Source organism: Coturnix japonica, chromosome Z (assembly GCF_054131305.1).
Source record: "Coturnix japonica strain WE chromosome Z, WE-NBRP24, whole genome shotgun sequence".
Classification (NCBI taxonomy): domain Eukaryota; kingdom Metazoa; phylum Chordata; class Aves; order Galliformes; family Phasianidae; genus Coturnix; species Coturnix japonica.
The window spans coordinates 73,574,446-73,594,518 of NC_140702.1; the positions used below are offsets into that span (position 1 = coordinate 73,574,446).

At 39.7% G+C, this 20,073-nt stretch overlaps 1 protein-coding gene across 15 annotated transcripts in view; it reads right to left on the bottom strand.

The window, feature by feature from the left end:
* Window positions 1-20,073, bottom strand: part of DYM (dymeclin) — a 121,880-nt gene that overhangs the window by 92,655 nt on the left and 9,152 nt on the right. For 14 of the 15 annotated variants that reach the window (XR_014939514.1, XR_014939515.1, XM_085529306.1 and 11 more), the window contains 6 exons: window positions 16,582-16,634; window positions 15,827-15,920; window positions 15,008-15,141; window positions 9,349-9,421; window positions 1,525-1,650; window positions 814-956 (listed from right to left, as the gene is read on the bottom strand). Coding sequence is in view for 13 of the 15 variants with exons in the window: in XM_085529306.1 (XP_085385432.1) it covers window positions 814-956; window positions 1,525-1,650; window positions 9,349-9,421; window positions 15,008-15,141; window positions 15,827-15,920; window positions 16,582-16,634 (623 nt within the window). In the remaining 2 variants the exon portion in view is untranslated. Of the gene's footprint in view, window positions 1-813; window positions 957-1,524; window positions 1,651-9,348; window positions 9,422-15,007; window positions 15,142-15,826; window positions 15,921-16,581; window positions 16,635-20,073 lie in introns of those variants that run through there. The other variant, XM_085529308.1, reaches the window with a different exon arrangement.

The window sequence follows — 20,073 nt, forward strand, 5'->3', positions numbered from 1 at the left end:
ACTTCCACAGTAAAAAACATGCTGTAGAGAACAATTTAATTTCTCTTCACTTCTTAAATAAACAGCAAATCAAGCAACTGTTCTTTCACACATTTACATTATGGGCATAACCCTAACACTGCACTGTCTGCCCCAACTATATAAACTGGAAACCAGAAAGAAGACAGTGTTCCAGTGAAGGCACGGGGCTGTGTGTAACCTCAATTGACACAGACACTGCAGTGTGTTCACGATACACTTCGCACCACAAAGATGTGCTCTCTTACTGCCTCCAAGAGGAGAACCGTGAGCACTGTCACAGACTGACACGTTTTCTGGCAGAGCACATGCAGCACAAACCTCAGTATCCCCTAGAGGAGCTGCCAGTGACTGATTTCACAAAAGATCAACATAAATAGTGTGTGCTCTAACAGGAACTGACTTATAAAGTGTTATTTACATTTATCAAATAAAGGTAACCTGTGCTGCTGTAATACATATTATTGCTGACAGCAGTGCATTGTGTTTCATTCTTATTGTATGATAAAGAAAATCCTTATGGAAGATTTTTTTTTCATGTAATACACGTAGCAAAAAAACCCACACATCTGGTGTGAAGGAGAGTGACCAAAAACACAATACAAAGTGTAACAAACATGAACAGCCATTTTCTTAATTAAGAAAAAAAAGGGGGGGTGGGTCATTAAGTTCCCTAAGTACACTAAGCAACAGTGTAACCTGTTAAAAAAGAAAGGGGCTACATGCATGTTAGTAGAAGGGGTCACAGAAGCCAGTACTTCCTATGGTTTGATGAACTGCGTGCACAAGACTCACTTGCCACCCCAGATGCAATCCCATACAGCAGTCCTCCTCCATCTGTCTGCTGCTGAAAGACATGTGTCCCTGGAGGAGGGCTTCTTTCTTGTCTAATGAAGTTGTACAGCAAAGTTTTCACAAGTCTGCTGGTATATGGGAGACTGCAAAGAGAAAGAAAACAACCAAGGCTGACTTACAAGTAACAAGATTTAGCTCGCTACAGAGTCAATACTACATACTTTTGTTTGCTGGAACTAGATCTCAGTTCTTTTCAGAATCTTTCTGATCACTTCCTGCATCTGAAGAACAGCAGATACTTGTCCAGTGCCCTCAGACCCTTCACACTGCCCTGTATACCCAGCCAGTAAACCCTCTGCTCACCTCCACTGGGCAGCTACCTGCTACTCCCAGCTTAAACCAACCCATTCTGCCCTTCTCCCAGATACTCCCTTCCAGACATCCTCCCTCCTTTCCTCACTTGTCTCACAGGAGGCACTGCCTACTGCTTCTAGAAACAGACTGTAATTACCCTTACCCAACAGCTGCCTGTAAGCAATATAAAGGCAAAAGAGGAGAAACAGCAGTCTGATAAAAAAATGCATAAACACCACTTAAAGGGAGGACAAATTACCACAAAATCTGTTTCACTGCCTTTGTGTAGAAGCACAAACAGTTTAAACAAACCAAACTCCTTTCTGTCATCTTGTCTAGATCCAAAACACAACATACCATCGCCCCCGCATCAGGTATTTGTGAATGAGGCTCTCTCGTAGAATTTCCTTGTGGAAGAGCTGGCAGGAAAGGAAGACAATGAGCGTTGTCACAGCTTCCAAGGAGATGCTATATGTGATATCTCTGCAGGAGAAAGGGAAAATATACAAAGATTAATTTAGTGGCCTTGTTTACAAACCGACTCATAAGAACATTAAGTAGCTTCATCTGAAGTTATGCACTTTACAAAACGTTTCAAGTGAGAACAACTTCACAATAATTTTTAAAAAACCTCTTAGTAGAAAACAGTAAAATTTCACAAAGATATTGCATTATTTTGTCTTTGCCACAAGCATCTTTTTTGCTATGTCATGAGACAATCTAAAAACACTACAGGATTGCCCACAACATTGCAGACTGTGCTTCACCTTAAAAATAATAAATACATCTCAAAGATAGATTTTTTTTGTCTTGTTAAACAAAACTGTCACAAAAGCAACATTCTAAGCCTAGGAAACATCCAGCGAGCCAAACACAACTCCCTGTGCCAGGAAGAATGGATCGCTATGGAAGAGCTGCCACACACAAATAAATGTAATCTTAAGCATAAGAAGTGCTCAGGGTACCACAACACCACAGAGAGCTGCTCCATTTCCAGTAGTAACTGCATATGACATTTAAAGTTATTGCTGCCAGTCCCAAAGAACACGGTGTAATGGTTCAACGCTGACTGCAGTTCAGCAAAACTCATTAAATTGAGGTTATTTAGGAAAGGCGCAGCAAAACAGGTGAGAAAGACACCTGTTATTTAGGATATTCTCTGGCTTCTGTTTCCAGCTCTGCCTATAACAACTTTGCTGTAACACCCCAAGTACCTGGGTGTAAATCAGGTTGTACAGAGCCCACTCTGCTGTCCCTGCATCTCAGTCATTTCTTTGCTTGTTTTTCTGACTCACCATACAACTGGAAACATAAAACTCTTTTCTGTTTTCATAAGATTCAGTTTAAACCCAAAAACAAATAAGTTAATTTGGAAATAATTTTTGAAAATAACCTGCTTACATATAATCTCCCTTATATAACTTACATAAAAGCAAAATAAAGCTAAATTCACACAGCTCATGCCTTTTCTTCCTATTCAAAATCCAATTAAGGTCTGTTTGACTGCAGATAATTTTCACTCAACCTGTAGAACCTCTTCAAATTAAATCTGTGCTTTCTATACTGGGGGCCTAACATCCATGGTAACCCCTAAGCCTCACATATCCTTAATTATCAGCAGATAAAGCTTCAGAACTGAATTATTTTTTCCACCCAGGGTCAAATGTACAGTTTTTTAAATCCCAAGTGCTTGTAAAGGGACAGCAGAACTACCTGGAACATTTTATCTTGAAAGAAAATGCTGTTCAATTGTATTGACAGGCTATACAATCTAGGGGTGGATCAATTTTTTTTATCATTTTTATTAAAGCTATCATGCATATAGAACAACCTTACACAGAATTTATGCTTTGACTTCCTCTTACAGCTGTTTGCTTGCAGATGAGGAGGAAATCAGAAATAACGAACTCAAGTATCAATTACACATCAGAATTACTTAGTTCTTCATGTCAGAAAAGTAAAGGAACTTCATGTTTAATTTCCACAGTTCTTTTTCTTTCCTGGTGTCTTAACACACCTGGGGTAAAGCTCATGCCTAAAGCAGATGAGCTTTAGACAGCAGTGCACCAAACTACACCAAAGTCTCCATCTCACCATTCCATACTACAAGCAGCTGCTCTCCTTGGTCTCACATTCCCTCTCTTTTAACCACCCTGAATTCCTCCACGTTCTTGCATCTTCAAATTTATTCCTGTGGACCAACTTTGTTCTATAGTTTAAAGGTGTGTATCCAAAGACAAATCATAGAGCTTAACATAATCACAGATATAAAAATTATTCAGAAAATTAAGGACTTGAGTACAAAAATGAGATCTTTAGATGAGTTTACAACTTTTGTATATACTGAGCAAACTGTTCAGTAATCCACTTATATATGAGAAAATGAGTCAGTACATCATGGGTGTTAGTTAATTGTGAACTACAAAGCATTAATATGCACATTCCCACAAGTATATTCTTCCTTCCAATATGCAATGACATCCAATCATTCCAAGTTTAATGAATGACATAATTTAAACAACTGTATGATGATTTCTAGTACAGCAATGCTTAGACAACAATTCATTAAATCAAATGACAGAAGATTCTGAGAGGTCAGCTATACTTTCTATCTCAATCCCTTCGACCAAGAAGACAGCAGAGATGCTGGGCTCCCCTTGCAGAGCACTGTTTTAAAGCAGCGCTGTATTTAGACTTGGAAGGAATTGATTATCATCAGTATCCCTTAAGCAGTAGATGATTCTTCTGGGATGCAACCTGGAAGGAATAATACATCTCTTCTGATCATCCATCGAGGACATGCATCTTTATTTCCTGGGCCACTGATCAGCCACCAGAAATAACTTTTTTTTTCCTTTCTACATTACCAAGCTCCTCCATCTCCCTGCTTCTGCAACAGAGACACAGGACCAGTAATGCTGCTCCTTGTGCTTTAACCAGCATGTGTGGTAGTAGGGGACATGTATTAGCTCTAGGCCTTATCTTTGTGCTTGAAGCCTCAAGCTATGGTCCTAGCCAAACGAGTCCCCAGAGTCCTGGCATTTACTTTCTTCCTTTTAAACTAATAAGTGGATGTGAACAACCTCTCAGTGCTACCTATCAGTAATCTACCTACATTTCACTACCCTGCTGCTGTTAGCTTCTCTCCAGCACCAAGCAGTGCTCACCACTGTTTGCTGTGCTGCTCACATCATTGCACTTTGTCCTCTGCCTAGAGACTGGTCTGTGGAAGAGCAACTAAAATTAAGCACAGAGGTAACATACAGGGAAATCTCCGCTAGGAGTGAAACGTAAATTAACGCCTCAATTAAATGCAACTATTTCTACATCTTAGCGAACAGAGGCTGAGAGGTTACAAGTGATTTCATGCCTACAGAACACACAGCTTGAGCACTCACAAACAAACCTCCAAAATTAAGCTCACACCACTGCCCTCCTGGTTAAATACTTCCCTAAACTCTTCCCCAGCCAAAGCTGTCTACTCCAAGCATTAAAAAGTTAAAAGGGAACTCATTTTCTAGTTCAGGACTGTTGCCAGCAAAGCTGATTCATAGAAAATCTCTCCAAACATACAGGAACCAGGTTTCATTTCCCTGCTTCCTGACAGCCCACCAGAAAGGTGAAAGAGGAGTCGCCAAGAGAATAGGAGAAGGGCTGGAAGCTGAAAAACCAGTTGAGGATTTGGTTATCAGCCTCAGGATACATGTACAGCAGCTCCAAGTGGACATAATCTTTCCTCTTGGAATCACTCCTAATTTTACACTCACTGGTGGCAAACATGTGTTTGCTAATAGCACCAGTGTTCATCACAGTTGAATTATGCTTGAGAAAGCAAAGAACATCTCCAACATTTCCAACTGCATCTCCCTCTACCAACAGGTATTCTTGACCAGGAGACAGTTGAGGGATTGAGAGAACATACTCTGAAGGGTGTACATATTGGATTAAAACAGTAGTAGAGTCCAAAACATTTTATTCCAAAATCTACACCTAAACCATCTGAGACCACATAACTGCACAATTTTCACCCCACTGGCATTCAGTTCTTTCTTCTGCTGACAAAATACTATAAATTCCACAGGATTTTTAATTGTTACACACACATCTATATCCCTCTGTGTTTATTTTTTTGTATCAGCAGGACTTGTAATATGAACTAGTGGGCATGGTGTGGATGGGTTGGCAGTTGGACTTGATGCATTTTTCCAGCCATAATGAACCAATGATTCTAAATCTCATTGAAAGGCCTCACCCTCTGAGCAACAGAACACAAGATAACAATCTGAATACTTGTAAAAAATGTATGGCTCGACTGACTTCTCCTAAATAGCTGACAACTCCAGCTCCAAGGCAGCTGCAGAGATAACAGTCAGACAACAAACCATATCACATTCCAGTGCGTAGCCTGCAGGAAAGGCTGACCTGCTCCATCAAGGAGAAAGGGCTTTGTGACATGGCTTCTCCTTTGTCTTACTCCCTTAGTTGGAGTAAGTGGCTGGAGTAGATGATCTGATGGTTAGACTTGATGATCTTAGTGGTCTTTTCTAGCCTTAATGATCGTATGATTAACAACAGTTTGAAATGTCAGCCATTTATAGCAAGGCAGAGCCATCTTAATGAAGGGGCACTTGGTGACAACAATAATCACTTCTGACCTAATGGATGGCCAGATCATAGAGGAAAAAGGCTTCAATCAGGCAGCAGTCAGTGATGTGAAACCACCAAGGCACCAAAAAGACACATATTGACTCCAGCACCTTGGTGCCTTTGCTACCCAGCCAAAATACTTTCGAGATGCTACGCCAATGGCTTGTTAGGACAGGGCTGAAAACCACAGAGAAAGCACATGACCTGGAACTTGACAACACTACATGGTGCATAACAAACAGTACCAATATGAGGCTGCACACTGTGTACTTATCAGTGAGCACTAAAGCTGGCCTAGAAAAAAGAAGGTCATAAGAAGGAACACCGATCTAACACAGAAACTAAATTAGAATAATATTAGAACAAATAATGCGACACAAAGATTCTTCCATGTAGGACCTTCAAACACTTAAGAGGCCACATATGTGCAGTGAGATGATCTACATGTGATGTAAATCTTCAAAATACTTCAAAATTTACTAAAAACCAGCTGACTCGAAGCATTTCTACTCAGCCTTGCTGATGAGCACAGCCCTGCAGCAGACTGTGCTGCATGTCACGTAGGACAGCACACATTAAACCAAAACAGTTACTGGCTTAAAAACAAAACAAAACAAAATTGAAATATGACCTACAGTCACACAGTTCTTAACCCCTCTGCTGCTTACAATCAGCAAGTCTCACTACCTGTAAATGGCACTGTCTGTATGCATTGATGGTTCCACTGAGCTTCATGATCAGTTCTGTCTCCATTCTTCCTCCTAAAATTGACTCTTAAGCTCTCAAAAAACACAGAGAACATCCTTACATGAGTCAAACACTGTTAGCATTTAAGTGTGGAAGTAATTAAGATTGCAGCCTAAAATAATTTTAACCATTAAAAAAAACAACAATGGAATGTAATAGAAATATCAGCTCCCTTCCACTGGCACCACAGGGCGCTACTTAGCAGTGATGTAACCAGATCACAGTATTTCATTTTCCTTCCACATGCATTTATAGCTCTTAATGAAGTGAAAATGTACTGATAACAACCAGATGTTCTCTTACATACACCAGCCCTTAACAAGCTGCTGAAAGCAGCCTTTATAATTTTAAGCTTTGGGAGCTCTATCTCGCAACAGTTTCTACATAAAACCTGTAAAGTTCAACCCTGAAGTTGTACCTTTTTGCTGACTATGAAATTTTGGTCATTAATGTAAACTCTCGGGGTGCTAATGTTAGCAAGACCAAAGGAAAAGCAGAGTACCCATAAGACACCAAAGCGAGTCAAAAGCCAACCATCAATGTACTGTAACACGAGTGTTAAAGAGACTGCACAAGTCTGATTCATGAAATGCAATAACTGTCATTTCTATAAAATTTCTTACATCTAAATGTTAATACACAACACCTTCTCCACTGGCACTTTGTACAGTGCAGCAGAGCCTAATTTTCATGAGGGTTGCTCAAGAAACTCTCAATAATTCTCAGATACTGGGCCACAACAATGCAAAGCCCCATGGCCCCTGATACAATTTGCACTAGCTGCACTGAGTGCAGCTGCCAGGAAGGATATTTTACCTCTCTAAATAACGCCAATGTTGAAAAACAGCTTCTCCCATTCCTTGTTAACACTCCTCCTCGATATGCTTTGCTATGCAGCTCTGGAGCCTTTCCCAGAAAAAATCAGCACATTGTTTTTCCTTCAGTAATTTTCCAAATATTTCCTTCAGTTATGTACAGGCTGGATATTAGGAACCGTTTCTTTTCAGAGTAGTCAGACATTGGCACAGGCTGTACAGGGAGGTGGGGGAGTCCCCTTCCCTGGAGGTATTCCAGAACTGTGGAGATGTGGCACATGGGGAACATGGCCAGGGAGCATGATGGGGTGGGTTGGGGCTGGGGATCTCACAGGTCTTCTCCAGCCCTAACGATTCTAATGCTCTAAGCGCACTGACTTCCTCCACCAAAAGGCATTTGATACGATAATATAGGACAATTTTGAAAGTGAGGTTTCCAGGCCTGCTGTACATGTGCCTCTGCTCCTGTGCTTTGGATATGGGGACAGTGTCAAACACACTAAAATTAATATTTTACTGAAGGAGAAAAAAAAATATATTAAAAGCAGGATCTGGAGAAGATATGCGTTCAGACAGCAGCTGCCTGGAGTACTCCTTCATGAGAGTGTATCTACAGAACCCAAATGATGTGGCAATTGTGACAATCCTCTGTTTAGACCATTGAATATTTCTAAAAAACTCTGCTATTCTGAACTACATTGCAAACACAGAGGAACAGAGTTCACTTCACTCTTTTACAATGGCAAACATGGGAACAATTGCCATTTTCATATGTCTTAGTATCCCTCTTATTGCTGTTCAAGCCAACAATTCAGCAGCATGCCATTCGTGGATAAACATAGACAAGAAAGCTTATCTGTCAAAAAATGAAATAGGTATTTCCACATCCACCTCTTTCAGGAAATAAATAATGTTTCCAAAACATCTATCTTTGAACACTTTAAACAGGCTTTGTAACTGTTTTAATTAATCATCAGTGTACGAAGTATTGACGAGGGCTGAGTGCTTTCTACACATACTTCCCAGCATCCACATTCACACAGAAATACAGAAGCTGACAGGGTCAGCTGTTGAGAAGGGTTAAGAACATTTCTGCCTTTAAAACTCTTCCTACCAGAAAGATAGACATGATACAGGATTCCACACAGATAATGGGACTTCAGTTCAAAAAGTCCTGCCAGATGCCTGAATTCCCCACCTATCCCAATCCTTTCACTCCTCTGTACTTCCCTCTCATCTGCTCTGCTCAAAAAGCCCACCAGCTCCAGGAAGTAGTTTCCAGCCTTGCAGAATAGCACTAAATCACATCACTAATTTGTTACACAGGACTACCCAAACCTCATGCAATGCTGCAGTGATTGTACTTAAGGAGAGCAATGTTTCAACTGTTGCATCTTGGTCTGCTTCCCAGCCAAGAAGCACCAGAAAGTATAAAATTAAATCAGTTATATGCCATATGAGCCACTACACTAAATACTCAGAAACGCTTTCAAAGCTGTAATGCTTTAGTTGCAGCAACATGCTTTAGGCACAGACTACAACGCAATTTAAACACAAAAGCAATTGCTGACATGACCTCTGCTGAAGTTCACATTAGAAATAAGTCAGTCTAAGCAGAGGTGGAAAAACACTTTTATTCTTAAAGGACAAAGTAAGTTTATCCTCATTTAATGCTATCAATTGTAATAAGAAAATTAGTTATGTTTTGTGCCACATATTGCCATGGAATGTGGAATCACCTTATATCAAATGAAGCAAACAAAATAATTTCTCCTGATGGTTTGAGCTGGGTGCACAGTGCTGACCATGTCTTTCTTCCAACTCAGGGCTGTGGTTATCAATATCAGTGCTGCATCATCACATGCAGCATTCAAATCTAGGCATTCAGTGTTATGAACTCATCACTGCATGCTTATATTCTCTCATATATTCAGCTTACTGAGGGAGGTTGAAGAAAACAAAGCCAACTTACAAGAGGGGAATCTCAACAATGAGCTGGATGAGACAGCACAGCAGCTCTTCTATGAGGTCTTCACATTCTGTTCCTGCAAGTGAATCATAGCAAAGGTTTTCTAGATTTTCAGATTAAAAAAAAAAAACAACAAAAAACCACCTAGATTTAAACACATTTAAATACAGGTTCAGATGATGAACATTTCTAATTCAGGGGCAAACACTAGAAGAAATATTAGATTTAAAACTACAGCATTTTTACATAAAGTATTTGGGATTATTACCCATGATGCTAGGATTTTTACGTGTAAAATGAATAGCTACTAACAATTGGAAGTCGGTGTAATCCGCAGGAAGTATGCTAATACTGAATATAGGCTTACTGCTTACCTAAGCTCATATTTAATCATGCTCCTGTGGACAGTATGATTGACTGATCACCAGGGACTTCGACCAGCCCACAGTTCAAGTCTCCTCTCAAAATCCCCTGCATTGCTGATGTTTCCCCATTTTTTTTTAATATCAAGTGAAGAATAAGCAGAGACAGAAAGAAGTTACATTTGTCTAACATGCACTGAATGACATTTTAAACAGTAATCTTTCAAAGCAAAGGGTTTTCACAGTGCTGAATGCCTAAGAGCAGGCAAAGCTTTTTCCTCTGCATTGTCAAATAGGCACTGCAGCATTGCAGCACAATGAACACACAATTCTTGTTCATTTTGTGTTTTCAAATACATAGGCCATGCAATAAACACAGCACTACAGCCAGATTATGACGGTGTTATTCTGCTTAACCCAAATTGTAAAATCTGTAATTCCAAAACTCGACTTCAACAAACATCAGAGGGAAAATTCACAATAAAGCAAAATTACGTCTTTCCACAGTCAGTTTATTGAGCACATATTAACAACTGTTACCTAGTGAACTGCACATTCAAAATGAGGTCAGTTTTTTAATCACAGAAATATGGTTTCCTTCATATAGAATCCCTCAAGGGCAATACAGCGTAGCTCCTGTTAGCTGAAAACAAGAACTGCTAGGAGCATTTAACCTCAGACAGAAACCACAGCCAGCAATGAAGTCCAAATAATGTGTGCCAAAAGCACTTGAAGGTGCCACTTTTGAACAGTTTTATGAATCTAGAAAATGCTGATAGAGCAAGACTGCTCCACAATGCCAAAAGGGACCTATTGTTGTTTTTTTCTCTTAATCATTGAATAAAGGGAGAAGAAAAAGGACAGAAAAAGTAACAACATATTAAGACTATTGTTTCCACCATACTCTATTACACAACTTATTTGAAGAGTGAGCAATATTATTTGAATATGAAAGAGGGCTCTACCCCATACTTTATATTCCAGCTGCTGCAAGAAACACTGGATTGGAACAATTATGCAGAATGGAAGATTCTTGCCTTTCCTGCTCTGTTCTCAAACTTTTTTTTTCCCCCTAAAAACCTTAATTGCTGTAATCAATGTCATTCAACTAGAATAATTAATGTATCCTTTTCCCCACTGGGGCACAGGCATTCTTGCTTAATTCTGTCTTTCCAAACAATGATGCGGATGCATGCCAAATCTATAACGTGAGAGCAAGCCATAAACACGGAACACTCTGTGTTTTCATAAACAATGTCTTTTTCAATAGCAGGATAAAGACAATGCACACCACACTTATTCACATTCATATATCGCATACTCAGATCCACTGAAAGCCTTAGGGAAAGTAAGTAAAGGGTGAATCTGTCCAGACAAGGTTAGAGCCGTAATACGGGATCTCACATCAGTAATAAAACCTCATTGCTTCTCCAATACCAACACACTACATTGTCACAACCCAATCTGAGCTACAGCAGCAGGATGAGCCCAACATATTGACACAGTAAGGTATAACCTCACCTTAGATGTCACCTGTTTCGCTGCCCTATTCCTCCTATAGATTGGATAGAGCCTGTACACCACTAGAGCAATAAATCAAATTGCTTGTGCAACAGCACTTACAGCCTCATACATGCAGTTAACTGTACAACCCACAGACATGAAGCTTCTTTGGGTATTGTGGTTAGATCTTCAGCCCCCAAGGGTTCCCAACTTTCCCTCAGCAGTGCTAACAATGAACACATGAACTAATGCTACCCTTCTTTTCCTGTACACAATAACTGACAGCTCATGCAAGTCTTCAGGGGCTCTGGTGAATGTATGCTTGTTTATTTCCCCCCTTCATGTCCTCCTTGCCCTTCTGCCCATGGTTGTCTGCCAGGAAAAAACAAGACTACTGCGTGTCAGAGCCCAGGTATGATCTCAAACAAACTGTACATTTTCAGCTGTTTTCTTCCCAAGTCAATAGGCGCTTTGGAATTCTTTTGCATTTGTTATAATGTACCAAATATAGTCTTTGGCAACTTTATGCTAAAAGCTTCTATACTGAGAATGAACAAAGTTTATTACAGGACAAGGAACAGGCTAAATGAATCAACAGTTTGCTTTAGAATACTATATACAGCACATGACAATCTCTTCCATACTTTCAATGCAGTTGAAAATCTGAAAGAATCCAAGGGATACAGGCAATGGAAGCCTTACCAAAAGCTAAATGAGCTGAAGACTCATTCCTGCTTCAGCATGAGCCAAGTCCAATTTAGCACTGACTGACATCAGTAATTTTTAGCTGAAACTTAAAGGACATCGTTTAAATGTCAATGAGGAATCTCCTACAACTGAAGCTGAGCAATACTCCCCAGAGCTGCATGTGAGTTCCCAATTACAGGCAAAGACAAAGGGTGTACTTCCTGGCATAAGGAACCACCTGAAAACTGCCCGTGGGTGAGAACTTCTATTAAGAGTCTGTATATTATGGAAGGGATTCAATAAACCCTCCTGCAGCAGAGACGCAGCCCTGTGCCACTTCTCCATCAGAACCTTACAAAGGTAGGCTGCGATGTACCCTTGTACTTAACCTTTCTGCAAGGGTAAAACCCCAATAATCACACCTTATGATGTGAAATACCATTACAGAGCATAAATACAGTCTAGCAGGAAAAAGCATAAACTGAACACTTAGAAAGATTGAAAGCAATGAACAGCAAAAGCTGGGAGGCAATTCTTCCAGGTAAGCCTGGTAAAGCGCCATCTAAACAATAGTGGCTACGTAAACATAACCTGCCAAAACAGAAGGCATTTCTCAATAGCCCATGACAAGGATATTTCCATAGACCAGTACTGTCACACAAGGTTCTGTCTGAAATACCAAACCCACAGCAGGTGCTGACGTTGTGACTGCACAGTGAGCAAACTGGGTGAGCTGACAACGTGGTTAGGCACCCTGAGCTTACAGGTTCTCTGCTTAATATCACAGAACGTGATACTACGATGGATTCACAAGCTAAAAGGAAAGAGAATGTGATGCTGATCGTTTAAATGGGGAAACAAGACAACTCCAGAGGGTTAAGCTGAATGGTTATGCTTTCGCACAAGAAACACTGACGAATGCAAAGAGAATGCATTCATAAATCTGTATAAATAAATCTGCATAAGCTTCAGAACAAGTTGCATTCTAAAGAATAAAATATATACTGTAGAAAGCCACACTTAATTATGAAAATTTTAAAAAAAAGAAAACCTTTTTCTGTTTCCTTTAATGAACCCTAACACAAAAGCACTCCATTATGCTTTGTAAATTATACCTCACTTCTCACATTGCTAAGAACCATACAGTATATACTTAAAAGCACTATGTGAAGAATTTGTTAGGAAGAAGAAATGCTGGCTGTGTGAACACAGCATGCTATAAAACCCAGTACCTTGAAGAAGGTATTCCAACTGGAAACACGGGTCAGGAGCAGTGCTGGCCTCAGCCCACAGCTGAGCAGGGACAGAGAACTGGTTTCCTGCCTTCAGTCTCCTGCCTTAGCCAGCAGACCACACACAATCCTCCTCCTAATCAAGAACACCCAGCTAGCATTCAGCTCCAAGATAATTGCTAAGCACATTTGCCACCAATGTGCACAAAATTAACACTAGTAAACATCACTGAGAATTACAGCCAAAAATTACTACCAAAGATTGGATAAACATGGATCTCTCCCAGTGGCAAGTCACTTCGGTTTTCTTCTCTTCTAAACACTGCACCACAAGGAACTCCCAGAATGAGGAATAAAGATCCCTGATGCCCAGGCTAACAAAAGTTGTCAGCATTTCCAACTGTTTTCCTGTGCTATCCTGAAGCAAGAGGTAGGCAGGCGTATTTTGTTTGCTTGTTTTCAGTCAATAGGTCTAAACCCCCCCAAAACCTGCAGTGGCACAATGCTATCAGCGGGCACTACTTGCTGCTGACCTCATTCTTGGAGATTACTCACCTCAGTTTAAATACATTAAACCATTTCAACATGCAGCACTTAATCTCTTGGCATCAGAAGTTGATTTCCCCAGAGCAATGGCAGGCGCCAAGGAGTTAAACAGATTTTCACGAGCAGTTTTCACTATTTCGTGAGCAAGCAGCTGTCAGGCATTCTGAGCAGCATTCTTGCTGGGCTGACAGATGAGGGAAATCCACATTCAGACACTTTTGGTTACTCTTTTGCAATTCACTTGCATGGTATCAGCATTCTGATGCCCATCCTTTTTGGCCAGACTATTTTTGGTTGTATGCAATATACATGCAACTACGAAGTCAACAGTATCTTAGAGCTGAAGAGAGCAATGCTATCTTGCCAGCACTATCCACCATGTATTCTGCAAAGGTGTCTTGACAGAGAGCTACACAAAGCTTCATAGCAGACATGTGGGTTTTCTGTTTGCTGTCAACAGAAAACTGAACACAATTCACACTCAGAAAGGACTTCCCTGGTTTGTTTTTTTCTGATGACAGCAGGAGTGCTTATGCAACAAAGCCATTCCTTTCCTGCTATCTTTCTTGTTTTGCATGTTTGTTTCTTTTTTTTCCTGGCAAAGTACTTTTTCCTTTTAAAACATTCTGCTTAAATTCACTTTTCCAATACTTTGGTAGAAGTTATTGTCCATCTGCTGAATTTTAGCTTCTGCCTTTTTAAGGGATCAAAAATTCACTCTAATTGTCAATACTTCTAAAAAGCACAGTAATTCCATTCCCTAGCTACTGCTCAATTATGGAACGTGAGAAGGTAGAGCAAAGGGTATGTTTATTTTCACAACACGCTTCTCCCGATGTATGGCTATGCATCTCCCAAGGCATAAGAACAACAATGGATCTTACATTCAAATGGTGTTCTACAAGGAATAATTCTCCTCTTTCTCCACCATCAGAAGAAAGAAAACCAAGCAATATAATCAGTATCTCCTGCAATTCCTGCAGGCCCAGAGTAGTGAAGTGCACATGCAGGGTCAGAAGTGGCAATCAACATGCATAACCACAAAGAGAAGGCAACTTCCAAGTCACAGTGAGGGAGAAAAATGGCATTAATCCCCTGATGTCACTGAAAGTGGTGAACTGCTGAAGTAAGAAAAGCTCTCAGTACACTTTAAAGATATACTCCTTCATAACCTAGATGAAAAGGAAGATGGTTTACACCTAATTATTTCAGTCTCAGAAGAAGAAAGTCTGTTTTACTACCACCTACATACTTTCAATCTCATAGGGTGCCCTGGAGGCTAAGACACACATCTAGCATCAGTATTCCTCAGTTTCAGTAGAAGATACCTACCGTATGAGCCAGGTGTCTTATCCTCATAAGTAAAATGAAGCTGCAGTTCCTCTTCTGACATTCGACTGATGAACACTTTCAGCAAACAGCAGATAATAAATAATGCATTGTGAGCCTGCCAAATAAAGAGGTGACTGGAAAGGAAGCAGAAACAGGAATCAGTAATGCAATTTGAAAACATGCACTGAAAACAATCATTACAAGATACATGACACTAACAAAAGAGTTCCTATGGCTGAAGCAAGGAAAAGCTGAAGCTAAAGCACTGAGATTCTTTCTGAATGCAGGGAGGCTACAGCTTCATTGCATTTCCTTGAGTCCCAACAAGCAGGCACTGGGAAGCTCATACAACAGCACAACATCAAGCTGTGTTGACACATTTATGGATTAAATAAGCAGAAGCCATCCAGGAAGGAGCAGCATCTTTCTCCAGATATAAAAAGGGAAGTTCTGTCATCAAATTGACATTAAAAAGAACATCTTATTTCTAGATGCTCTAGATGCAACTACAGAAAGCTTCCTGGAAGAGCTGCATGATGCTACATTCATAACCTCTTGTTGTTCTTTCCTACTGCTGCACAGCAAATATGCTTATGTAGCAGAGAGGACAAACATTCTTTTGTTCAAACAATACATTCATCAGTTATACATCATATTCTATGCTTGATAAAGTGTTAAGACACTTTGCTAATTTCAAACCATGGGAAGTTTAACTTTGTTCAGTAACTATGTCAACTGCTAGAGCCTAAGTACAAAATTAGCAAAAGATGGAAAGTTTAAGCATGAAAAGGTGCACCCACTTTTTTTCCCAGTACTTACTTTTGACATTCTGCTGATATTTTTAACTCTTTGGTTCTAGAAAGAAAGACTTTAATCAGCGACCCAAGGTTTCCTGTTCGAGGATTCTTCTCAACTAGATGAGGAATTGCAAAGATATAATTAAATAGCATTTGTAAGTTGAGACAATTTAGTTCAAACTGAATGTAGAATAAAAACAAACACCAATGCTGTAGAAAATGTGATAACTTTTTTCCTAAACAGCTGTCACTCTGTTTTTAAGGTTTTCCAGTACATGCTTTACTACTCCATGGATGTTCTCTAAAATAATTTTTGTTCTAAATTAAAGATATTCCAATGTGAAGCTTCTATGGCTCCCTTTCCAAGGCTTGCATAGAGCGCAACGGCTTTCTATCAGGAAGCTGCGCAGGTTTTCACTGCTTGCAGCCTCTTTGTAATACCACTCACCACATTTGTATTATTCCTTCCTTTCACCCCTGATTAATTCTTCTCCCTCACTGATTATCTTTGAGGGCAGATGGAAAAAGAGGGTAACAAGGATGTAGTTATTTGTTTTAAACCTCTCGGTCATTTCATGCTTTACAAAAGCAAAGCTAACTTTCTAAGGGTTTGGAATATATAAACACACTTGACATTATTCTAATCTTACCAGTGGAATACATATAGAGTCACGTATACAAAAGATGTGAATATGTACACATAACATAGCACATACTCTATGTTGTTAACTGTTTTGCTCAACCACAAGGAAACAAGATAAGATGTCAGTTTCTCACCTAAAGATTTGCAGACTGAGATGGTTGCTTCTTCCAAAAGTTTTAAGTCAGCACTGTGGGGAGGAGGAAAAAATGGTTCCATTAGCAATTCAAGTCTCATTACTTGAAGAGAAAATTCATTACGAAACAGTAAAATATGGCTATGGAGCACTTCATTTTGACAACACATTACATAATTTACATGGATACTGAGCAGCACAATACGCATTTGAAGTACAACAACAACTAAAAGAGGAAATTAATATTCAAAAGTGAATTGTCAATGAGACATCACTGAACCACTTGTTACAAGTACTACCTCTGTGGCTTCAATGCTGCCATGTTTCATTTGATGCCACTGAAATCAGGCATTAGCTTAATTCACTGAAATCAGATACACAGCAAGTCTGATGCTTTCAAAATGACAAACACCACTGAAATACACTGTTGTGATGCAATATGTAGCCCACGTATGTACATACATATGTACATCTGTACTTCTTTGGATTTCCTAATCTAGTTTTGCGCCCAGACACTGTCCTATATTTTTGCATATTCTCAGCTTGTAATTACAGCAATACATATTAATCACATATCAGTCCATGTAATCTCAATAAGAGAAGGCATTAAAAAGAATAAAATAAAGGGAGTGGATGCAGTAGGTTCCGTAAGCTCTCTAGCTGACTCTCCTCTCCCATTCACCCACAACTCAGAGACCATGACAAAACTCAGTAGGACAAAATGTTCCTCCACGCTACCCTGGGATGTAGCATATAAAAAACCACTTCTGCAACACATTCAAATCTTAAAATTAAATATACTTTCAAGCAAAAATTACTCATATACATTCTAAGTAGCCTGTATTGTAATACAGACAATTCCACTGAAACATAAAAACCCACCATTTTGCCCCGTGGACAATCAATTACCAGAACAGCTTGGTTAGAGTTTGTGAGGTCTTTATGCTTGGGGATGTGTAAAATCCAACTGGGCACCTTGTTCTGGCTGATGTGCTTTCAGCACTGCACAGGGTAAGACAAGCCCTAGAGCTCCCTTCTGCCCTTAGCAGCTCTGTAACACTACTCTTTCAGCTCTCCTCTTTCCCATCTTTCATTCCCAGCTATTATAGTAACGACTTAATGACTCATCTTCCTCAACTCTTGCCAAGACATCTTTTGTATCCAAATTTTTATATAATTACCTGTTAATGTTTCTTTTCATTAATTTGCAGCCAAAATCAATAACAGCCTGGACAATATCAAAACCCAAGCAAGCCTACAGCACCCAACATCGTTCTCAACACCACTAGTTTCAAGCTGGATTAGGACTCATGGGAAGAGACATACAGCTGACGTGTCATTAAATGTAAGAAAGGAAATATCTCCAAGCAGAAATATGTTTCAGTATGAGAAACATTTACTGAAAATCATCAACCTGAAGAAAAATAAAATCCTTCAGCTTTCTCTACAAGCTTTTAATTACAGTGCTTTTCACCAGAGAAGTATCTTTCCCTGTTGGAAAAGTGTAATATAGTAATATTGCAAAACATAATACTGTCATAATTAGATTACCAAAATTGCTGTTGCTTCCTAAGCATTAGGATTACATTTCCCAATGACTAACCTGATTAATATAAGAACAGCCGAGACTGAAGACAAAAGAGATAAGGATATTGGTAGGAACAGCAGCTGACAGAATTATTTCAAAGGTTTTCAGGAGGAGAGACTTCAAGATAGAAACAAATACATTTTAATACACCTGCAACTGCTCTGTGGCTCTGAGTAACTTACTGTGTAGCGAGCTGACAGCATACAGCTCTGCACCTACAGCTGAGCATCTAAAGGCATTTTTACTGTATGAAGATCAGCTTCATTAAAATCAAACGCTGGCCTTTTTCCTCTTAAAAACTGCTTTCAAACGTAAGTCTCAGAAAGAGAAAACATACTTAGACACACGCTTTACAACATTAAAATCAGTCTCAAAGGTGGTCTCTTGTTTTAGTGCAAAAAACAAGCGGAGTAATTAAAAGCAAATGGTACAAAACCAGAATGCCTTGTCAACAGCTTCTGACAGCATTATTTGCTAGGTCTGGGTGAGACAAAGATATATCTATTTTAAGCACCTAAATTTGTCCATTCTGGCTGCCTGTCTCCAGGATGTACCCCTCCTGAGCACTGGCAAGCATGGTGAGCGCTATAATGGACATCAACACACTGGAGAGCTCTCAGATACTAAATAACCATAACCCAACAAAAACTGTCCACCTCCCACTATCCAAAGACACTGGGTTCTTCTAGAATACAGGCTGAGTGATTATTGTAATTGCTTCAGAATTTAAACCTTAAGTGTATACATTAGTCCTAATTACAGTTCACTTTTCCCCCCCTGATTCTTAAGGTATTAAACTAGAGCATTCTTACATGGGTGTTTTTTTCCCCCTCCCTCAAGTTATTCAAGCACACAATATTCAAACTTCAAAGAACTGTCAGAATCAATAATCAAACCAAGCAAGACCTTCAGAATTTCAGCAAAGCTTTCAATATCTGAGCCATTCTTTTTGCTACCGAAACAAAAATGAGCTTTAACACCTAGGAAAACCAACCCACTCCTTCTCCTTCATACAAGAACACAGATCTGAACTTTGCCATCCCAATTACCAGGCAACAACATCCACTCAACTCAAGGAATAGAAACACCCAGTGAGAGCATATTGCAACAGAACACCACCCCAACACACACAGAGGGAAAGAAGTGTTCTCAAATCCAACAGAATTAATGCTGTAACTCACACCTCTAAGGACTGATCCACAAAGAGAGATACGGAGATGACATTTGCTTAATGAATAAACATAGATCTGGAAGTCTAACTAACTAAAACATCCTTCTTTTCACTAATCTATGAATCAGCATTGGTGTAATTCAACTTCTTCAGCAAGGATATGAATGGAGTGAAGCTCAAGCAAGTACGCTCTCTGAAAACCCCAATGTAAAGAATGGGATTGCTTTGTTAGATGCTCTGAAGCGCAGTATTTGAGACAAAACCATTTAAAAAGCACTAAAATTGATCCTTTTGAAGGCATTGCACTTAATTGCAGTGAAGTGACCACAGGAAGATCCCACAGAGTATGTGGGGAACAGCCTTTCAGAAGAGAAAGGGAATGACTTAGATCCAGATGACTGTGAGGCGCAGGATTACTTCCCTTATACTTGAGGAAAAAAATTCAAGGCTTCAAAGGAATGCCCTCTTCTGTGATCTGTTGGCCAGCATTTTCAATGTCCTCCATTAAAGCAATAATTTGCTCTCTTAAGTTGAGAGAATGCTCACAGACTTAACAAAACTGTCATTAAAGTTGAAATTTGCTTCCTGACAGCACAGAATTCTTTTAAGAAAGTAGTTTCACTTAGCTGTATTTTAAAGGCATCGAGACTCTTGTGGCACAGTTTAGTGATGGGATTCTGCAGGTCAGGCTGATGGCTGGACCTGATGACCTTGAAGCTTTATTCCAATCTAAA